Source organism: Ceratotherium simum, chromosome X (assembly GCF_057802395.1).
Source record: "Ceratotherium simum simum isolate JZ-2026a chromosome X, ASM5780239v1, whole genome shotgun sequence".
In the NCBI taxonomy this organism is placed as follows: domain Eukaryota; kingdom Metazoa; phylum Chordata; class Mammalia; order Perissodactyla; family Rhinocerotidae; genus Ceratotherium; species Ceratotherium simum.
Genome location: NC_141940.1, coordinates 121,800,301 through 121,819,210, shown reverse-complemented (window position 1 = coordinate 121,819,210; position 18,910 = coordinate 121,800,301). Strand labels below are relative to the sequence as shown.

At 41.0% G+C, this 18,910-nt stretch overlaps 1 protein-coding gene across 3 annotated transcripts in view; it reads right to left on the bottom strand.

The window, feature by feature from the left end:
* MID1 (midline 1) overlaps nt 1–18,910 on the bottom strand; it is a 199,918-nt gene that overhangs the window by 92,526 nt on the left and 88,482 nt on the right. For 2 of the 3 annotated variants that reach the window (XM_087426530.1, XM_004435098.3), the window contains exon 2: nt 11,057–11,772. In XM_087426530.1, coding sequence (XP_087282656.1) covers nt 11,057–11,716 — 660 coding nt within the window. In that variant the 5' untranslated portion in view covers nt 11,717–11,772. The remainder of the gene's footprint in view (nt 1–11,056; nt 11,773–18,910) is intronic. The other variant, XM_087426531.1, reaches the window with a different exon arrangement.

The following is an 18,910-nucleotide window of genomic DNA, read 5'->3' as shown; positions in this document are numbered from 1 at the left end:
GGGTGGTATGTTTGGGCCATAGTTCTTTCTGCCTTAATCATAGGCCATGATTAGTTAGGGGCAAGATGGGATCCCTGGGCCTGAGCCCTCAAAATTTTTCTGACCATAGTTACGCTATTTAATTTCCCATGGCCTCACGTTCCACGTGGTTAAGAAGGTTCCTATTTACCGAGCTTCTCTCACCCACTAGACGCTGGGCTAGACACTTGGACCTATATTATCTCATTTAATCCTCCCAAGATCCCTAATGAGCAGGTGTTACCATTCCCATATTTTTGCAGGAGATATACGGTTGTTCCAAGGATCAAATAATACTTGAAGGTGCTTTACAAACTGTCAATCTGGAGATTTACAAATGTTAGTTATTACTCTTGGTAAAAGCTGGTTCTCGGTGTTGAATCAACAAATACCCTTGAACCACATCTCAAAACAACTTAAAGCAGCATCTTGAAAGATAACTCTGCCTCCATCTACTACCACCCAGCCCTCGCCTACAAGACTTTTTTCTCGAGGTATGGAGGCGGCATAATGGCCTTGCCTAATATGTTTCCAGACGATTTTCTAGAATAAAAGAGAAACTGGAACCACTTCACTTAACGGGCTGCACACTATAAATGGGTAAGACCCTTGTTTCCTGGGATCCTCTAGAGATTGATTCAGCAATCCAGGGGCAAGAAAGGCAGTTCCCTCCACGTTTCTTGGGTGGGGTTTGTATGGGTACCTTAGGTCTCCTAGGAGTAACAGGTCATGCTAAGCATGAGTCCGAAAGCCCGCCCATTTCACTCCTCTCAGCCTTAAATCTGATGTTGCAAACCAAGAGCAACTGAGTTCTGGACAGCCATGTCAAGGGTCAAAGGAGAGAGAAATAAACCTCTCTACCAGGCCAGGATATTCACCCTAATGCCTGAGTTTGTAAAAATTCCGTAACAGATAAAACAAGCCCACCAGCCGGCTTGGCAACACAATAGCACTTCCTCCGGTTGCCTCTCACAAAGTCTTCCTCGAGATGGGTCCTTTCAGAGTGGAAATGACATAAACTGCTTCTGAGCCTGGATATTTACCTGACCTATTAGCCCTGTTCAGGAAGGAAACGGAGACCTCTGAGGAAAGTACGTGAGAAGAGTCCAGCCTGTGAACAGCAGACCTTTAATAAGAAAGGGTCTGGCCCAGATTCTATCATGGATTGGAGCCCTCATATTTTGCCCTTACCTGCCACTCCAAGAAAATGCACAGTGTGGATGTCACCGTTTGTCCTCTCTGAACGCTGCTTTACATTGAAATCTGTTTTCACTTCAGCTTTTGGAATTAGGCAATTTCCAGATAGCAACACCTAAGTCAGCGATTTTTGACTATTCTTCATATTAAAAACTGTCTCATGGATTGAGTTTCATGGAACTCTTTTCATAGCCCTTTTATATACTCTTATCACATGTTATAATTACATCTAGACCACGGAAGCAACAACTTATCTTTGTGATTCATTTCTGCACTCCCAGAGTTTACCCAGTGCTTATCTCATTAGCTACACACAAATATTCCTTGGGTGAATAAATAAGGGTTCTTTTCTTTCTTTAAAACAAGTGGGATTTGATAAAGCAGATGGGGAAAAAGATCATTTATAAAGGCACAAAGGTGGTAGAAGCTTTTTATGATTTCCACATTGTTTCAGTAATAAAAACCTAGCCTATCTCAATGTGAATAAAAACCATTATTTTCCTGATTTTCCCCCCAATAAGCAGTAAAGGAGATATAAAGGAGGGGGCAGATGATAACACCGTGATTCTATGCCTTCTGTCCTAATGGCATAGAAGAGAGCATGGAGAACAAGACACCCCAGTGCCACTACAATGGAGGGGCTGGAAGCCTTCTCCTGCTGCAACCTCCTTCACTTCAGAGCTTTCCTCCTCCCCTAGCCCTAACCAATATTAAAACCCCTCCTCTTCCTATTCTAAGGGAGACAGCTGCTAACACGTAGCCCAAGGCCAGCTTGCTCCATCCTTCACTCACACACCAAAGGCAATCTACAATAAAAAAGAAAGCTGGCCGACTGAGCCTGTGATTGGTCCAGGCTGCCTGTGTGTCATGTCAACTCTATTTGTCTCATCTGTCTATATGTGTCTAAATGTGACAGTCATGGCATAAACCCAAATGCCAGCTTCTCTTTCCTAGGAAACAGTCCTCTATCAACATCTATGGTGTTGATTCCATCAGATAAACCAGGAACATGAAAGACTATCTCGTCCCCCATAGACTTCAAAATGGTGCTTATTTTTAAAGCCATTTCTTTCAGTTCACCACTCACTCCCTCTTAAAAGTCCATTTTACTACTCAGCTTGGTTTAGAAAGAAGGACAAATCAAAGTTTCCACCCAATTATAATTCCCCCGAGGGTTGTTCAAAGTTTCCCATGTCAGCCAGAAACACAAATCGACCCTATAACCACTGAGTAATTTATGATACTGTCAGGAAATCCACGATTGGATTACACCAATGAAGCCCTTATTGTAACAGTAAATGCCCAGATATAATAATACCTCATGTTCATGGAACGCTTACTATGTGCCAATCACCGTGTGAGGCACTTTACAAGCATTTTCTTTTTTGACGAGAAATGCAAAATGTGTTTTCCTCTGTCAGCTTAAAAGCTATCCTCATGGGTATGCAAAGACCTTAAGTATCAGGTCCCAAAGTCCAAAACATACACAGATAAGTTTTAAGCAGATTTTGTAAATGTAGTTTTAGCAGATTTTTCCAGAATGCTTACATCACATACTGAGAATAACCCAAATCTTTAGCCACATTCACTTTCTCAGGCCACTCATGTCCTCTTCATTATTTACCCATCCAATGTCGAAAAATTTACCAGTCTTTCTAAGAATAACCTAATTTGTGATTTGTCAATGACATAGAATGAAAGAGAATTTTGAATATTGCCTTAAAAAATGAAATATTTAGTTAATGCAATTTCAGCAAATGGTACTAGCTTTAACTTTGTAATTGGTCAAGATGAATTGTGTTCTTTCAAAACTTTTCAACTTAACTTTTTTGTGTGTGTGTGAGGAAGATCAGCCCTGAGCTAACATCCATGCTAATCCTCCTCTTTTTGCTGAGGAAGACCAGCTCTGAGCTAACATCTATTGCCAATCCTCCTCCTGTTTTTTGCCCCAAAGCCCCAGCAGATAGTTGCATGTCATAGCTGCACATCCTTCTAGTTGCTGTATGTGGGACGTGGCCTCAGCATGGCCGGAGAAGCGGTGCGCCGGTGCGCGCCCAGGATCCAAACCCGGGCCGCCAGTAGCGGAGTGCGCGCACTTAACTGCTAAGCCACGGGGCCGGCCCAAAACTTTTCAACTTAAATTCAAATGAACAAATTTGTTCAAATGAACAAATAGATATTCCTTACTTATGTTCACTCATTTTATATATTTAAATAAAATTAAATAGTTATCTGTATATTAAGATATTCAGGAAAAAATTACCCTAAGAGGGAAATTAGTGAGCCCATTGAAGATGCAATTACAATTCATTTGATTCCACATGAGCATCTCCTTTCCTCTGTGGTGTCCCTGAGGTCATCTGGGTCCATCTTTGTGAACCGAGCTCTTGGCATGAGCTCTGGCCGTTCCCACGATGGCTCAACTGTAGAAAACTTCAGCATGGGAATATCTTAAGGCAGCTTTTTTGGCGACCCTAGAGGCATCATCCCATACCCATGATGGTGGCCTACAGCCAGGCCAGGTGTGTGTCTAAAATCACCATAAAATAACTGTGTTTAAAAACCTTAAAAGAAACCTCAGAAACGACTGGACTACTCGAAAGGCAATACTGTCCATGCCGGCACCGTTAGCTGCAGTAGGAAGTAGCCAAAGAGATACAGAACAAACTGGACAGCAGAGGAACTGCGTTCCAGTCCTGGTTCAGAGGCATCTGGGGAGATGATTTGGGGTAACTCCTTTTACCACTCTCAGCCTTAATTTCCTCATGTGCAAAATGAGGATGAAACAACACAAGCTCCAAGGCTGCTTTTGGCTCTAAAACGTTACTTAGGCATTCAGAAATTTGAACAGCATCCTCCTTACAGTGAATCAAAAAGCCAGAAGAAATAAGCACACTCATCGCCAGTGGGTCACTGCACTAGGAAAGCAAGAAAAGAATTGTATTTTTGCCTGGATCCAAGAGCCAATCAGCAATGACACCTCCTATTTCTTCTCAGTCTTCATGGGCAAGACATTGAATCTCACACCTTTGAAGGTTTCTGCTGACAGTGTGGTGGATTTTGACCTCTGATACTATTCATTTTGCCAATTAAAAAAGATACCACAAAATCTAAAGTAAAGTGAATGTCTTTTCCCCCTTCTATTTCTTCTGTGGACACAGTAACCCTAATCTTTCTGATTTCCTCATTTGACCTTACCTTCAGAAAATATACATCAGCCTTTCTCTCAAAAACAAAATTACTTCAGTGTTACCCTATAGAGAAGAGTAAAAATGCCCCAAACCCTTAACCTGGTATTCAAAGACTCAGAATCTTCCCCCAACATGACTCTTCCAACATTCTCTCTCCTGGCCCCTCAGTTGGCACCCTATGCTCTAGCCAGCATTGTCTAGAATCCCTAAGCTGTCTTGCAGATTCCTGACAACAGGTCTCTGCTGGCCTCACTCCCGAAGAACGCCTCTCTCTTCTTCTTTGATGCATAATCCACCGATCTGTCAAGGCAGCTTAAACCCTACCACCCTGAAGCAAGGTTTCTTGTCTACTGACAACCAGAGTCCCCTCTTCCTCCTCCGAATCCTGAAACACTCCTCTAACCCATCAGTTCTGCACGTGTCCATAAACAAGTGTTTATTCATTGTTGTGCCTCTGCCCAAAATACATTAAAGCAACAACGTGGACCCTTATCTTACACACAAATAGTACAAGCAGTGGTTAAAAAATAATTGGCAGGCAGTCTACCTCCAAAGTCCACACCTTAACCATCACGCCATTCTACCCCGGGTTTCTAACCTATATTGTTATGTTCTAGCATATATTGCAGGCTTCCTCTTCCTCCACAGAGAAAGCCTGTGCTGAGGGTTTATTTCAAACATTGCATTTTGTTTTCCCAAGTTTCTATGCAAGTAAGTACACTATTAGCCCTCTTTTACAGAGGAGTAAAGGGCGGCACAGAAACATTAAGCAACATGCCCAAGACTTACATTTGTTTACACAGTCACATGACTAAAAGGTACCTTGTATACTTTGTGCATTTTCCAGAACTCTCTGAGCTTATCAAAAATGATTCCAATAATAATAAATCATCAGGCAATAATACATTCCTCTCTGCAGGTGAAGGAGGGGAGAGGGGACTCATCAGAGGGAACAGACAGGTGAGAAGGAGAGGGGAGAAGGATGTGGCCTTGAGCTTACTGTTAAAAACATATCCCTGGAGATGTTTTCTTTTACTCCGTATATCATGAATGTTTTTTGTATTAAACTAAGAAAATTAAAATATAGGTTTAACATATTTTACAAATATTTGGAAACGATATTTTCATCACATGGGAACCTTAAAAATATATATAGTGCAGATTACAGAAATGTTCCTGTGAAATAAGCACAAGCAGAATTGCATTGTGAAGCGGCCAGCTGGAGCTGGTGAGACCCCATATAACTAAAATATCTTAGAAGACATACGTCTGACTTACTTACATACCCCAATGGCATTATGTGATGAAATATCACAAGGTATATCCATAATTTAGATTAAAATCTAGCCTGGAATTATTGTGAACTAGTTTGAAAAAACATACAGGGTTACACAAGGGATGGCATATGTGATAAAAATAAAGAATGACTGATACCAGGGAATTGACAGACATCTAGTAATTCGACATTGTTTTCTAATAAAAGGTTTGGAAATGGTAGGTGTAATGGTCCTTTTTCTGGGAAGCCTTTCTCCATCTCTCAGTCTGGGGTTGGTGTCCCTGCTTTGGGCATGGTGTGCCTCCCTCCACCACCAACAGAGAAAATATTTACCTATCAGAATTCTCTACCAGACTATAAGCTCCATGAAGGAGGGGGACTGTGTCTGCTCATAGAGCCTTCATTTATTAAGCATATATTAACTTACTTTTTCATGACCTCTCAAAAAAATATTTATACGCCAGATATGGCTGATGGGAGGATAAATGAAGCAACAGCTGTGATGGGTCTACCAAGAGTCCGTTATATAGCAGCATGAAACAAATGTGGATTGTTCTACAATTATTTGAGATCTAGTTTATCAAAATTCACACCATTAAATTTAAGTCAAAAAAACACAAGATAGACCAAAATAATGGTTCATGTCCAGTTGGATAAAATATAATGTAATATCTGGCTTAACTTATTTAGAAATTATCTTACAGAACACTTTGTCATATATAAGAATGAATATTTGCAATATTATTATGAATTTAATTTAAACTTTCATGTAGGGTTAAAAGTTGATCATCAGTGAAGCAACTGACAAGTATTTATTGAGAAATCAATTATCTGCAAGACCCTGTGGTCAGTGTTAGGTTAGTGATGGAGCAAAGGTCTCTGCCTAACTTAAGGTGATTAAATCCTTGATGGAGACATAACATGTGTTCCAACGACTAGATAACTGGGTATATACTGGAATAAGTGATTGTTGTGGGCTGAATTGTGGCCCCCCCCCAATTCCTATGTTGAAGTCCTAACGCCCAATACTTCAGAATGTGACCTTATTTAGGAATAGGGTCATTGCAGATAGAATTAGTTATGATGAGGTCATACTGGAGTAGAGTGGGCCCTTAATCCAATATGACTGGTGTCCTTATAAAAAGGGGAAATTTGGACACAAAGACAAGCACACAGGCAGAATGCCATATGAAGAGACACAGGGAGAAGACGGCCACCCACAACCCAAGGAGAGAGATCTGGAACAAATCCTTCCCTCACAGCTCTCAGAAGGAATCAACCCTGCCGACACCTTGATCTCAGACTTCCAGCCTCCAGAACTGTGAGACAATATTTTTCTGTCTTTTAGGCCATCTGGTTTTGGTCCCTTGTTACAGCAGCCCTAGCACATTCATACAGCGGTAAACACTACATTCTTGTCACAGACGAGGGTTTCTCAACCTGGGCAGTACTGACATTTGGGGCCAGATAATTCTATATAGTAGAGGTCCGTTCTGCACATTGTAAGATGTAGCAGCATCCCTGGCTTCTATCCACTATATGCATGTCACACACACACACACACACACACACACACACACACACACACACCTTTCACTGGAACCTGCGCTATATCTGCTACTATTTCCAAAGAAGAAATAACTTATAGAAATTCTAAGGAAAACTAAAAAAGTCTAGCTCAGTGTCTACTTACAACTTTCCCAATTAGAAATGAAGTATAAGGGCCGGCCCTGTGGCTTGGTGGTTAAGTGCGCGCGCTGCGATGCTGGCAGCCTGGGTTCGGATCCCGGGTGCGCATTGAGGCACCACTTCTCTGTCCATCCTGGGGCCGAGTCCCACATACAGCAACTAGAAGGGTGTGCAGCTATGACATACAACTATCTACTGGGGCTTTGGGGGCAAAAAATAAAATAAATAAAATCTTTAAAAAAAAAAAAGAAATGAAGTATAAGACTTTCAAAAATATAGAACCTTACAATCGACAAATGAAACCCAAGAGGGAAATCCCGTGTCTTTCAGGTAAGAAGGGCCACATAGGAAGGCTGAGCTTTAATTGGAACCTTTATCAAACTATTACAAAATTACAACGGGATGATCTTATACAAAAAAACTCCCTCAGCCAACCTTTAGAATCAGAATAGCAAAACAACGGTTTGGAACTTCAGACACAGCTAACCTGAAGTGGGGTTATGCTGAAATTGAAGGGCAAGGAAAGGTCAATTTTTCTCAGTTTGTATATTTTTATAGGTGTAACTAGAGAAAAGAAACAAGAGCTACAACACTGTATGTTGGAACAGAAAAAAGGAATTACTGCATAATAATTCCCCCAAAACTCTGGAATGCATTATATTAAATTCTCCTATATGTTATGTGGTTCACAAACCAAACTTTTAATCCAAGTTCGGAGGACTGAGAGGTTTCTTAAAATCCAATTAAAATGATGTAAAAAGGTCTATCTACATTATGATATGCTCCATTTAGAGACTTATGCATTTGGCAGGAAGACTTTTCTCTTTTTATCTTAAAATAGAGTTCAGGAAATGTTGGTTTAATTTTCTCTTTGCTTCAATATTTTATGAGTGCTTCCCAATGCATAGCCTCTGAAAGCGTTAGATTACCGTCATGAAGCTATTTCAGATGATGTGGAGGACTTTACTTGCACGAATTCTACATATTGGGATTTTTATGGTTTTTCTTTTGTGCCTAGAAAAAAAGTTGTAACGTACAAAAGTATATTCCAATTCTTCATAAAAATACCTGTATACTGAAACCTAATATGAGTAAAAATGTCCCTCAAAGTTTAGTGTTATTGCAAGAAATAATTATTTTTCATAATCAGTACAAAATTTCCCTCTTCAAATAATGGACTGTTACTAACAGAAGGACAAAAACATTTTCAAACAGGAGACACCTGTGTCCTTACACATCCAAATAAGTAAAGCAAATTGTCTTATCCATGAAAGCAATTTCTCAAATTTGTCCAGGCTTTGTATTTCCACATCATCACAAATCCATTTCTGTATGAGATGCTAAAGCCTCAGAAAAATACACTTATAGAACACATTTACTTTTTCAGATCAAAGTAATAATTAACAAAAATACACTTCCTTGGTTTTGGTCCCTTCAATATACTATATTACTTTCTTCAAAAATCAATGTTTATATTGTACTTAGGTTTTAAACAAAGCAAGGAAGCACATATGTTCATAAATATGTGATAACTGAAATCTTATAGACACCCAAATGTCATATACTCTTATTAATTTTTTTATTCTAACATAAGTGGCATGTTTTAGAACAAACATGCTATGCTAGCAGGTTATTTTTTTAAATGCTCATAAGCACATGTTGTGAAATGGCTATAAATAAATGCTCATAAGCATATTCTGTTGAGCGGCTGTAAATGTGTTTTGGTGCACTGGGTACTGTTTATATGCTTATTTTTACATAATTAGAAGATAAAATATACTACATCGTTAATCGTCAGGTCCTCTCAGTGACAGTATCAACAACCGCTAACCCACTGGCTTGATTAGACAAGTGTGCAGGGCTCATAATTGAAGGGTTTCATTTTGATCACAAAAAGGGCTAGAGCATGACAGTGTCTCATAAATTTGGAGACGTTACGTAAATAATTAATAACTCCTCTGTGACAGTACACAAGTAATGAGCAGAACTTGACTACCAGGTTTAAATATCAAGTCTGGGAGTTGTTGAATATTGAGCGTCATTGTGGTGTTTTAACAATCGATCATTAAAAGGCAGTGTTAATCCAATAAAAGGAAATTTTTTATAAAGAAAAAAATGATCTGGCATGTTTACACTTTGGAAAATAAAAATACCTATGTCCAATGATACTAAACGTCCTGTCCCCAACCAAAAAAGGGGGGGAAAGATCATCTTGGCTTCTAAAACTTAACAGCCGTATCAGTTTCTGAAGAATTTGTTTTAGAAGCACAATTCACACATGCATCGCCTTTGCTAATATTAACTTTGGAGGTGTGCTTTTGGTTACTGCCGTGCAGTACACTAGAGAACCAGTCAGTGCCTGTCTTCCCGGCTCTCTATCACTAAATCCTTGGGCTTAACTTCCTCTCCGTGTTTAAAAATGGATTTGCACCCGTCGTTTGGACACTTGGAGTGAGGCTTGCTGCTCAGGTGATGTTTTGGTTCCCCAAGTGACAATTGGAAGCAGGGATTCACTTCAGCACATCAACTTCCCTCAGCATATCAAGCAACAGCCAAACCAAATAACAGATGTAGTCTGTGAATCCCAGCATCACAAAACAAACTATGGGGTCCCAGTAAACCCAAGCAGCCCTGAGTGCTAAGGAGAAGTGACAGGAACTGTTTGTGAGGGGTGACGAAGTGCTCTGAGTGATAACACTCTTTTGATCACGTGATTTGTTTTCTGTTTGCGCAACAACACAGTGTGTGTCTTTCCTGAAAGGAAGGACTTCAATATATATATTTACTCAAAGCTCTTAATTTACACTTCCTTTCCTTTTAATTGGCGTCCTGTGATCTAGAATTCGCTGGTGAACACAGTGTCTCACTACCAGAGCAAACTCTCTTGGCTGAGTTTGCAATAATTAGACCCACCGTTGCCTGAAGTTGAAGAGACATCTGGAGACTTGGCTTATTTCTTCCCTGGTGCATTCTATCCATATTTAGAGAGTGATTTTTTTAATCTGACGTATAGTCATATTAATTATCATTCCCCGAGCTGCAATTAGGTTTAATAATTTCACGTTAAAAGTGAAGTTCAAACAGTCTTGCCTGTAACCTTACTGAATAAAGAGGCTACACGAAAAAGAATTCTTTCGTGAAACCCGAGATGGTCCGAGCACTCTAGTTCACCAATAAGCTGGGTATCATTTACACAAGGAATAAAAGGTTACATGTCCTCCAAAATCCCACATTTGCTACAGGCATTCTTCCCACTACTCTTTTGTTTGTGCGGTAACTAGATACAGGTACAATGCGAATGAAATTAGTTTTCCCTGATGAGTGAGGAAAATAAATGCCCCAAAACTGCCCAAAGCCAGATTTTATCTGCTGTTCCTTCTTGTTCTCTCTCTCTCTCTTTCTCTTCTCTCTCTCTCTCTATTTCAACTGCAAGGATTGAAAACGATCCAGATTTTTCGAATTCGCCCTCACCTTGACAACGCTAAAATTACAAGCAGCAGTCAACTTTTACAAGATACCCTTATTGTGCAACATTTATAGGCTGCCAAAAATCATGCTAAAACTAATCAGATAACAAAGGCGAAGAGAAAACCTTCACCTGCCACATCGCTAGCAGTGAATACACTCTTTATTTCCATGACATTTGCTGGCAGAAAGAGGTTGGCTTAAGGCGGATGGGACTAACCTTCAATTTGTCATAGCGCTCACTCAAAGCTGCCACCTGATGATCTCGGTGCCGCCCAACCAGTTTACACAAGGCACAGATTAACTGGTCATCGGTCACACAGTACATATTCACCTTCTCATCCTCGTGCTCCAGGCACATCAGCCCCCGGATGTGTGAGTCCGGAATTGGCTCAATCAGACGATGGCCTGTAAAGGGCTTCTTGTTCGGGTGAGTGGCTTTCAGGCACTCATCACAGTAGGACACTTCGCAAGTGACACAGGTCTTCACAGCGTCCTGGGCAGGATCCTGGTCACAGAATTGGCAGAGGACTTTCTCGGTGGAGGTCATGGTGTTGGCGTCAAATGCCCGCTCTCGGCGGGTCTCGCTGGGGGAATTGGGCCCGCTCACTGATGCTTTCTGAAACCTGTCGATGATGTTCTGCAGGGTGACGTTTCGCTTGAGCCCGTCTAGACCTCGCTGGCTGAGCGTGATGACATGTCGGCAGGTGGGGCACTGGAAGGCGGTGATGGACTCCACGGACTCGTTGGTGGTGCAGTGTGACACCAGGATGCGATGGGCGCAGTTGAAGCAGAGGCTGTGTGCACAGGGTAGCAGGAGAGGGTCCTCAAAGAGCTCCAGACAAATAGGGCAGGTCAGCTCCGACTCCAGTGTTTCCATCTTCAGGCAAAGCTCTCCTGGGTCATCAGCAAAATCCAAGGAAGCTGATCAGCTATCTGGAAACAGAACGTAAGATTTGATTAGGCACGAGGGGGTCAGCCATGGGGAGCTGTCAGCTTTGAATGCATCTCAGAATAATTTCAAACACAGGTCATGGAAGGGTAAATGTGTGTATATTCCAAATAATTCTCTTTCTATTCACTGGGGAAATAAGGAAGGGAAAAGCACCCTAAGCCAGCACACCAGCTAACGTTTTCTCAAAGTTCTAGTTACTGAAAGGAGCAAATTCTTTTCTTTTTTTGCAATTTGTTTTAAAAAGGTCTTACTCCAAATTGGCAAGTTACTGAAATTGTAATTTCCTTAATTTGTATCTAATCACAATAATCTTATTGTGTCACAGTCAAGTTTTACCTTACTTTGAAAATTAAAATGTAGAAACGTTAATTAATGAACTATAGAGTCTTTCATAACTTTGAATTTATGAACTTACATGTTAATGTATATGTGTTTTAAGGACTTTTTACTCTGCAATACCAAACCAGGCTTCTTCAGAGAAGTAGAAAGGCACTTATTACAGAAATGGGCATGAAATGTGTATGAAATCAAATGCATGATTTCAGCAGAAATGATAATGCTTAAATATGAGATGTCAACTTCCAAAATATACTCTTGAGAAAAAACATTGACTTACACAAAGATGATTGTGATAGAGGCCATGTTTTTGTTCCTCTTCTGAATAATTCTATTGTTTAATCCAGCAGTGGGACATGGGTGGGCAGAGAGAAGCAGAGAAAAATATCTGGGGGCCTTTTTAGTGGCTGTGGTGAGCTTGGGTACCAATGGCTAATGACGGTTTAGTTAGTTAGAACAGGGATTTTAGTAGCTACAATATTCATTTGATAAGTTATAACAATGGTAATGATTACAGTTCAGAAAGCGGTTTAAGGTAGTTGCATTACTCCGAGGAGACTTGCAAGAGCCACTGAAGGACCTTGCACAGCCCTCCTGGCCTAAAAACTCCCATCAAGGGCTTGTCAGTGTCGCCAGCGACAGGCCAGGCTGGCAGGAGGTCCAGCCTCACACTCAAAGCCGTGTTGGCCCGGGCACGACCTCCGCCAGCTTTGTTGCTCCCCTCCAGGCCGCCTTCGGGTGGCCCAGCTGCACACTCCCCTCGCCATGAAGACTTGCTGCTTTTGTGAACTCCTGCCTGCCTTCCCTTCAAAAAGGGTAGGGGAAAGAATCCCACATAAACTCCGGTTCATTAAGGGGGAAGAGGCCTCATGCTCATTAGCAGGCCTGGGAACCAAGCCTCTTTGAACCTTCTCCCTTTCAAGACCATTAGCAGAGGTCTGCAGAACAGTGACAGGCATGTTAGATGCAGCCCACTGCGGGCTGTGGGAGAACAGTGCAGTTCACCCAGTGGACGGAAGGTTCAAATCACCCTCCGGGGGGTCTTCTCAGCTGGATTTACGGGGAAGGTTTCACATCCAAAGCTATGTTTAGTGATTGCGACAATCAGCCTTTTTGTATTCACACCTGCATTTATTTACAAAATTCCCAATTTCTAGAACACCTTGACCCTTTCTGAAATAGCATCTCTCAGAAATACCATGCGGTACTTTGCTTAAACTAATGCTCATCTTGCTATTAAGTGAATGGTAACTGATCATTAAAAGTGTAAAGTATGTGCTGAGCCTGTTAAAAATTAAAGAGCTACTGGCTTCACAGAAGCCTAGTATCTTAAAAAAATCTTCAGCCATTCGCTAATATTAACTACATAAGAAAGAATAAATGGGCCGCTGAGATTTGCAAGATTAAAGCTCGCCCATCTTTCCACAACCTGCAATGGAAACCCCAGGGCTGCTGTTGTGAAAAGCTTATCATCCCCCCTTGGTCCCAGCCAACTCTTCCCACAGGTGGCTTGGAAGAAATTGAAAGGTTTTACCTATTAATCATTATTTTGGTTAATCATGGAAAAACAGAATTATCTCTAAATCAAATTTCTTCTCTCTTCCCATCAGAAGAATGTAAATTAAAGGGAAAATGTAGCCATTTCGGGCTGCTTTGTTCTCAGGCAAAACAAGGAGAAGACCTATCGATGTATCTCAACAGAGGGATGAGTGTCAATTACGCTTGGAGAGCTGTGATGATTCTATTTTTATGCAGGTGCCAGGATTCCATCCCAGGGTGGTGCAATCAGAATTGCTAGAGGTGATTCCATTGCTGACCTCAATGGAAATGCTGACATTTTATTCAAGAGACATTTACTGAATGCCAGGCACTGAGCTGGCTCGAAAAGCCAGAATCTGGCAACCTCATCATGCCACCTCTATAATCATGGGTGAAGCCAACATCACGTCTTACCTGGATTATCACAAAAATTATCACAATACTTTTTTAAATGGTCTCCTGGCTTCTTCTCACTCTCATCTCCCCTCCCCACACATAGTCTATCTTCCACTCAGAAGCCAGAGATCCTGTTAAAACATGATGGAGCTTGCCTCTCCTCTGCTCTACCCTCCTGGGGCTTCCCATCTCACTCAGAGAGAAATTCACTAGAACAAAACCAGCCCCAGAAAACACAGACTCAGACAGTGACCTCATTTCCTCCCACGCCACCCCTTGTTCTGCTCTGGGCACACAGCCTCCTTGTGATCCCTCAAACACGCCAAACACGTCCCATCTCCTTCTCTTAAGGTCTTTGGAATCCACATGACTCTGCTCTAGTGTCACCTTCTTTGTGAACCCGCAAAAAACCAATTCTCCTGCTACCACCACGACCACCCACCCATCCATCGTAGCAATCCCTCTTCCCCCATTTCAGTGTCTTTCTCCATAACATTTATCACCGACATAGTCTATTAGTTTGCCCGTTGCTCCATCTCTCCCCACTGCCCCACCACTAGAATATAAGTTCTATGAGAGCAGAGACTTTGCTTTGTTCTTTGAGGGATGTACCACCAGCGCCTGGAACAGTGCCTTGCACACACAGTAGGACTCAGACATTTGTTGAGTTAATAAATGTACTGATGTTGCGGTTGAAACCAAAAAGAATAAAACATAACCACTGCCTTCAAGGATCTCTCAATAGATTAGAAGAGAGGTCAGCAAATTTTTTCCATAAAGGGCAAGACAGTAAATATTTTTGGCATTGCAGGCCGTACAGTCTCTGTTGCAACTACTCAACTCCATCGTAGCCACGCGAAAGCAGTCCTACACACTACATAAATAAATGAGTGTGGCTGTCCAGTAAAATTAGCTTTACAGAAACAAGTAGCACACTGAATTTGGCCTGTGGATCTTAATTTGCTGACCCACGTATTAGAAGAGAGAGACACGTACAGCTAGCTAAAATGTAAATGAAAATCCCTCTCAGAGAGGTATGAATAAACTGCGGTGCGGGCAACAACAGCAACAATGGTGGAGTAAGACTGAGACAAGCACGGACAAGTTTTGAGTGCTAACGGGAAATGATATGCCCTGGGATTTCACCCTGACTTCAATGGAAATGATGTGAGTCGAGTGCTTAGGGGCAATTCATGTAAGAATGATTTAACAACAGCTGCTCAGACTGGATCTTTTTCTTCTATTGCCATGGTGCTTGGTGTGGTGCTTCGTGCAAGTGTCGATGCTGTAAACATTGGTTAATTGTATTAAGTGATGACAAAACATCTAAATGCAAAGTGATGTTCAGCCAATTTTCCGAATCTTTTGACAGTATGCTGCCAAAAAGGAAGGGGGTTTTGATTTCATATCTATAGTGGATTCCATTTTTTCTACTTTTATCCAGATTTTTGCCATGGTACAGGTAACATTTTTGTTAAATGACTCAACAAGATGTTACTAGTAAGCATGCACGCCATTTCTTCACCTAAAAAAAAATTAGCATGGTTTACTTTTTAGCTTTCTTTTAAATATCTATTTTGCGAAATGAAAGTACCATTCATTCTTTCATCAAATATTGAAGTCCCTCTAGATTCTCGGTCCTGGAACAACTAATAGTAACACCTGGCCCGTCTCAGTGATCTTATGATCCATCAGGGGAGAGAAAATATGAACAAACTGCTATGCAACAGAAGACAAAAGACACACGCCGAGGGTTGGGGGAGAAGATGGGGAAGCTTCCCGAAGGAGGCAATGTGCGAGGTGGGTTTTAGAAGATGAACAGGCGTTTGTCAAGCAGATAGAGGTGGGGGGGGGGGAGAGATTTTGTGCAAAATGTTATCTTTTGTCTTTCTTTTCTTTACTCCCATAATTTAATTTCTAGGCCTCAAAAAAAAAAAAAAGCGCTTCTTAGCCTTCACTACAATGGAAGGAAATCACATGTGCATATCATTGTCAGAAAATTCTATAGCTCTACATTTTTCTGAATGGACTGATTGGTCCTCATTCAGAGGAGGATGTGGGTAATCATGGGAACCCCTTACAACAACTGGGAATGGCAACAATCCACAGCTCATGCCTCTGCTTGTCCACGGTTTGTAGTCTAGAACAGAACACTGAAAATAGTGAGTGGAAGGGGAGAGTTGGATGGGTGGCCAGACAATCTAGGACCATCCGAAGCTCGGCTGCTTATTATCTGTGTGTCCCTGGGTGAGCGTCCACAGATGTTCCTTCCAATTCCTTCTAGCACTCACTCTAATCACATCCCTAAGCAGGCTGAGTCTATAGTCACGGGTTGCAGTTAAACCCTGCATCCTGGGACGCACTGGATGCAAGCCATCTTTTCAAGAAGATTTCTTACAGATTCAAGGCTTCTGAGGAAAGCACCACTTTAAAATGGAAAATTAATAAATGGATATTTTGGTGGAAATGATGATGTAAATGTTTTCCCACCTCTCCCTTCCTCCTTTCCCTCCCTCTCTCATTCTGTGTGTCACTGAAACTGTGGTCTTCTGGTTTTCCTCTCTCTCTAACCACTGCTGACTTCTCCTTGCCACCAGCCTGCGTAATAGCTCATTTTAGAATTTCATAACTTTATTCCTTGTAGTCTCTCCTGACTTCTGCTATGACACAATGAAGATAACCTGCACCTTGAAGAAACACCTAGGATCTCTGTAAAGATGGCATGCATTGCAAAGTTTAATCCATGGCCAAAGTCAAATGGAGCAGGCTTTCCAGTTCAAAATCCCAAGAGTATGAAAGTTTCACCCATATATTCAAGAAGTGACCAAGAATTAGGAGTCTCTAGACAAGTGCATTTTGTGAGTTCAATCACTCACTAGAATAGGGAGATATTCAATTGCCAGATCATCATTCATGAGTTTTTTAATTCCAAATTTCTAGGGCCGGCCCTGTGGCTTGGTGGTTAAGTGCGCACGCTGCGATGCTGGCGGCCCGGGTTCGGATCCCGGGTGCGCATCGAGGCACCACTTCTCTGTCCATCCTGAGGCCGAGTCCCACATACAGCAACTAGAAGGGTGTGCAGCTATGACATACAACTATCTACTGGGGCTTTGGGGGCAAAAAATAAAAAAATAAATAAAATCTTTAAAAAAAAAAAAAAAAACAAATTTCTCTTAATGGACGTTTTGACATTTTAATCATAAGGTAAACCCATCTCTCAATGCTTCCGTACATGTATTCTATGTCATGTCTGCATACTCCATGAAAAATAATCATATTCCTAATTTGGCATATATGAAAAAGAGCATGCATTCTAGCCACCAATAATTTTACTTTCAGTTCCTCACGTTGTATGGCCCTGAAAGCCATTACTATGAGAAAAATGAACAAGTCACTAGACCAAGGAATAGACTTGGATACAACACTGGTGGCCTGTGGTCAATTGTTAATACTAGGTGGCTCTCAGCCACTGCCCGGATGATTCCCAAGGCACTTCCTTGGGTTTTTTTTCCAAATATCCTCTGGGGTACGGAAACTAAGCTTAATGTTAAATTTACCAAAACATAACTGAGATAACCAACACACTGTCAAAACCTCACAATGGTACACCAGATCACATAAAAACGGTTTGGAAAAGGAAACTCCTAAAAGTGTTGTGATTAACAAACAGCATCCAAAATGCCATGAATAAATTTAATTCCTTAAGAGTCCTAAATTTCAGAAACACGATCAAATCAATTTCCTACACCCTCTCTTCACATGGGTAATTAAAATTTAGTTGACTTATTGCCATTTGGATTTTTGCCATGAGATTATCCCTATTATAGAACCATAGGTGGAGTATTTTTTTAAGGACTGTGGAATGATGTTTTTATCTTGGATCAGCAGAAATACAGATTTTCAGAGGACTCAAAACTTTGGAACTGTGAAACTTCGGAAACTAACCTCAGTTTGTAAGGCAGGGTTCGCAATGGGGACTAAACTCAGAGGGACTTGCTCTCTTCTCAGATAAACATAATCTCTCAACTCAGAAAATTATCTGATAGAAACTCAATAAAAACTGGGTGCTACTTCCAAGACAAATTCCCCACAAACAGAGAATTTTAAATAACATAATACAAACCCCCAGTGTCTGCATATTCAGTCATGGGTTAGTACTTAACTTTGAGTTATAAATACCACAGAATAAACACACTACCAAATGCTACTGTACTGATTAGTACCCTGGCTGATTTGAAATGCAGGTGAGTCAGTAAATGCACAATAAAACAGGGTCATGAAGTGATGGAAAGAGAGGAGAGGGAGATCTAATTGAATTTAACAGCATTCTGAAAGACTGGAAATTGATACCACAACATAGGCTATTTCCCACCCCAAATTATGGCAGAGAGCAGTAAAAATGCAAAGTGGTTCTTAAAGCAACAGTATAAATAATACACTGAGTAGGAACAGGTGAAAAAAAAAGTGATCCCCTAACATTCTATAGGTAATGCCTCTGAAATATTACTACGGTTAACCTCTGACTGTCAGCACACTCAAATTCATTCACTCAATCAGCAACAGAAAACTAAGAATTTCTGCCAACCAAATTTTAGGGACCAGAGGAACTGACTGAAAAAAAAAAAGTGACAAGCAGATAAGCACTGAGGCACTAGCCTCAAGTTTTCAAGTAACTAATTAGTACAACAGATATTTTTAATAACTTGTCATTTCATCTTTATTCTAAGGAGTGCTAAGTTAAAATGTTTTACCTGATACCTAAAGTAAGGACCAGGGAAGACTCTGAATTTCACTAAACACCCACCTGGTGGAATTCATGCAAATTAAATTAAAATGTTCACAAAACCT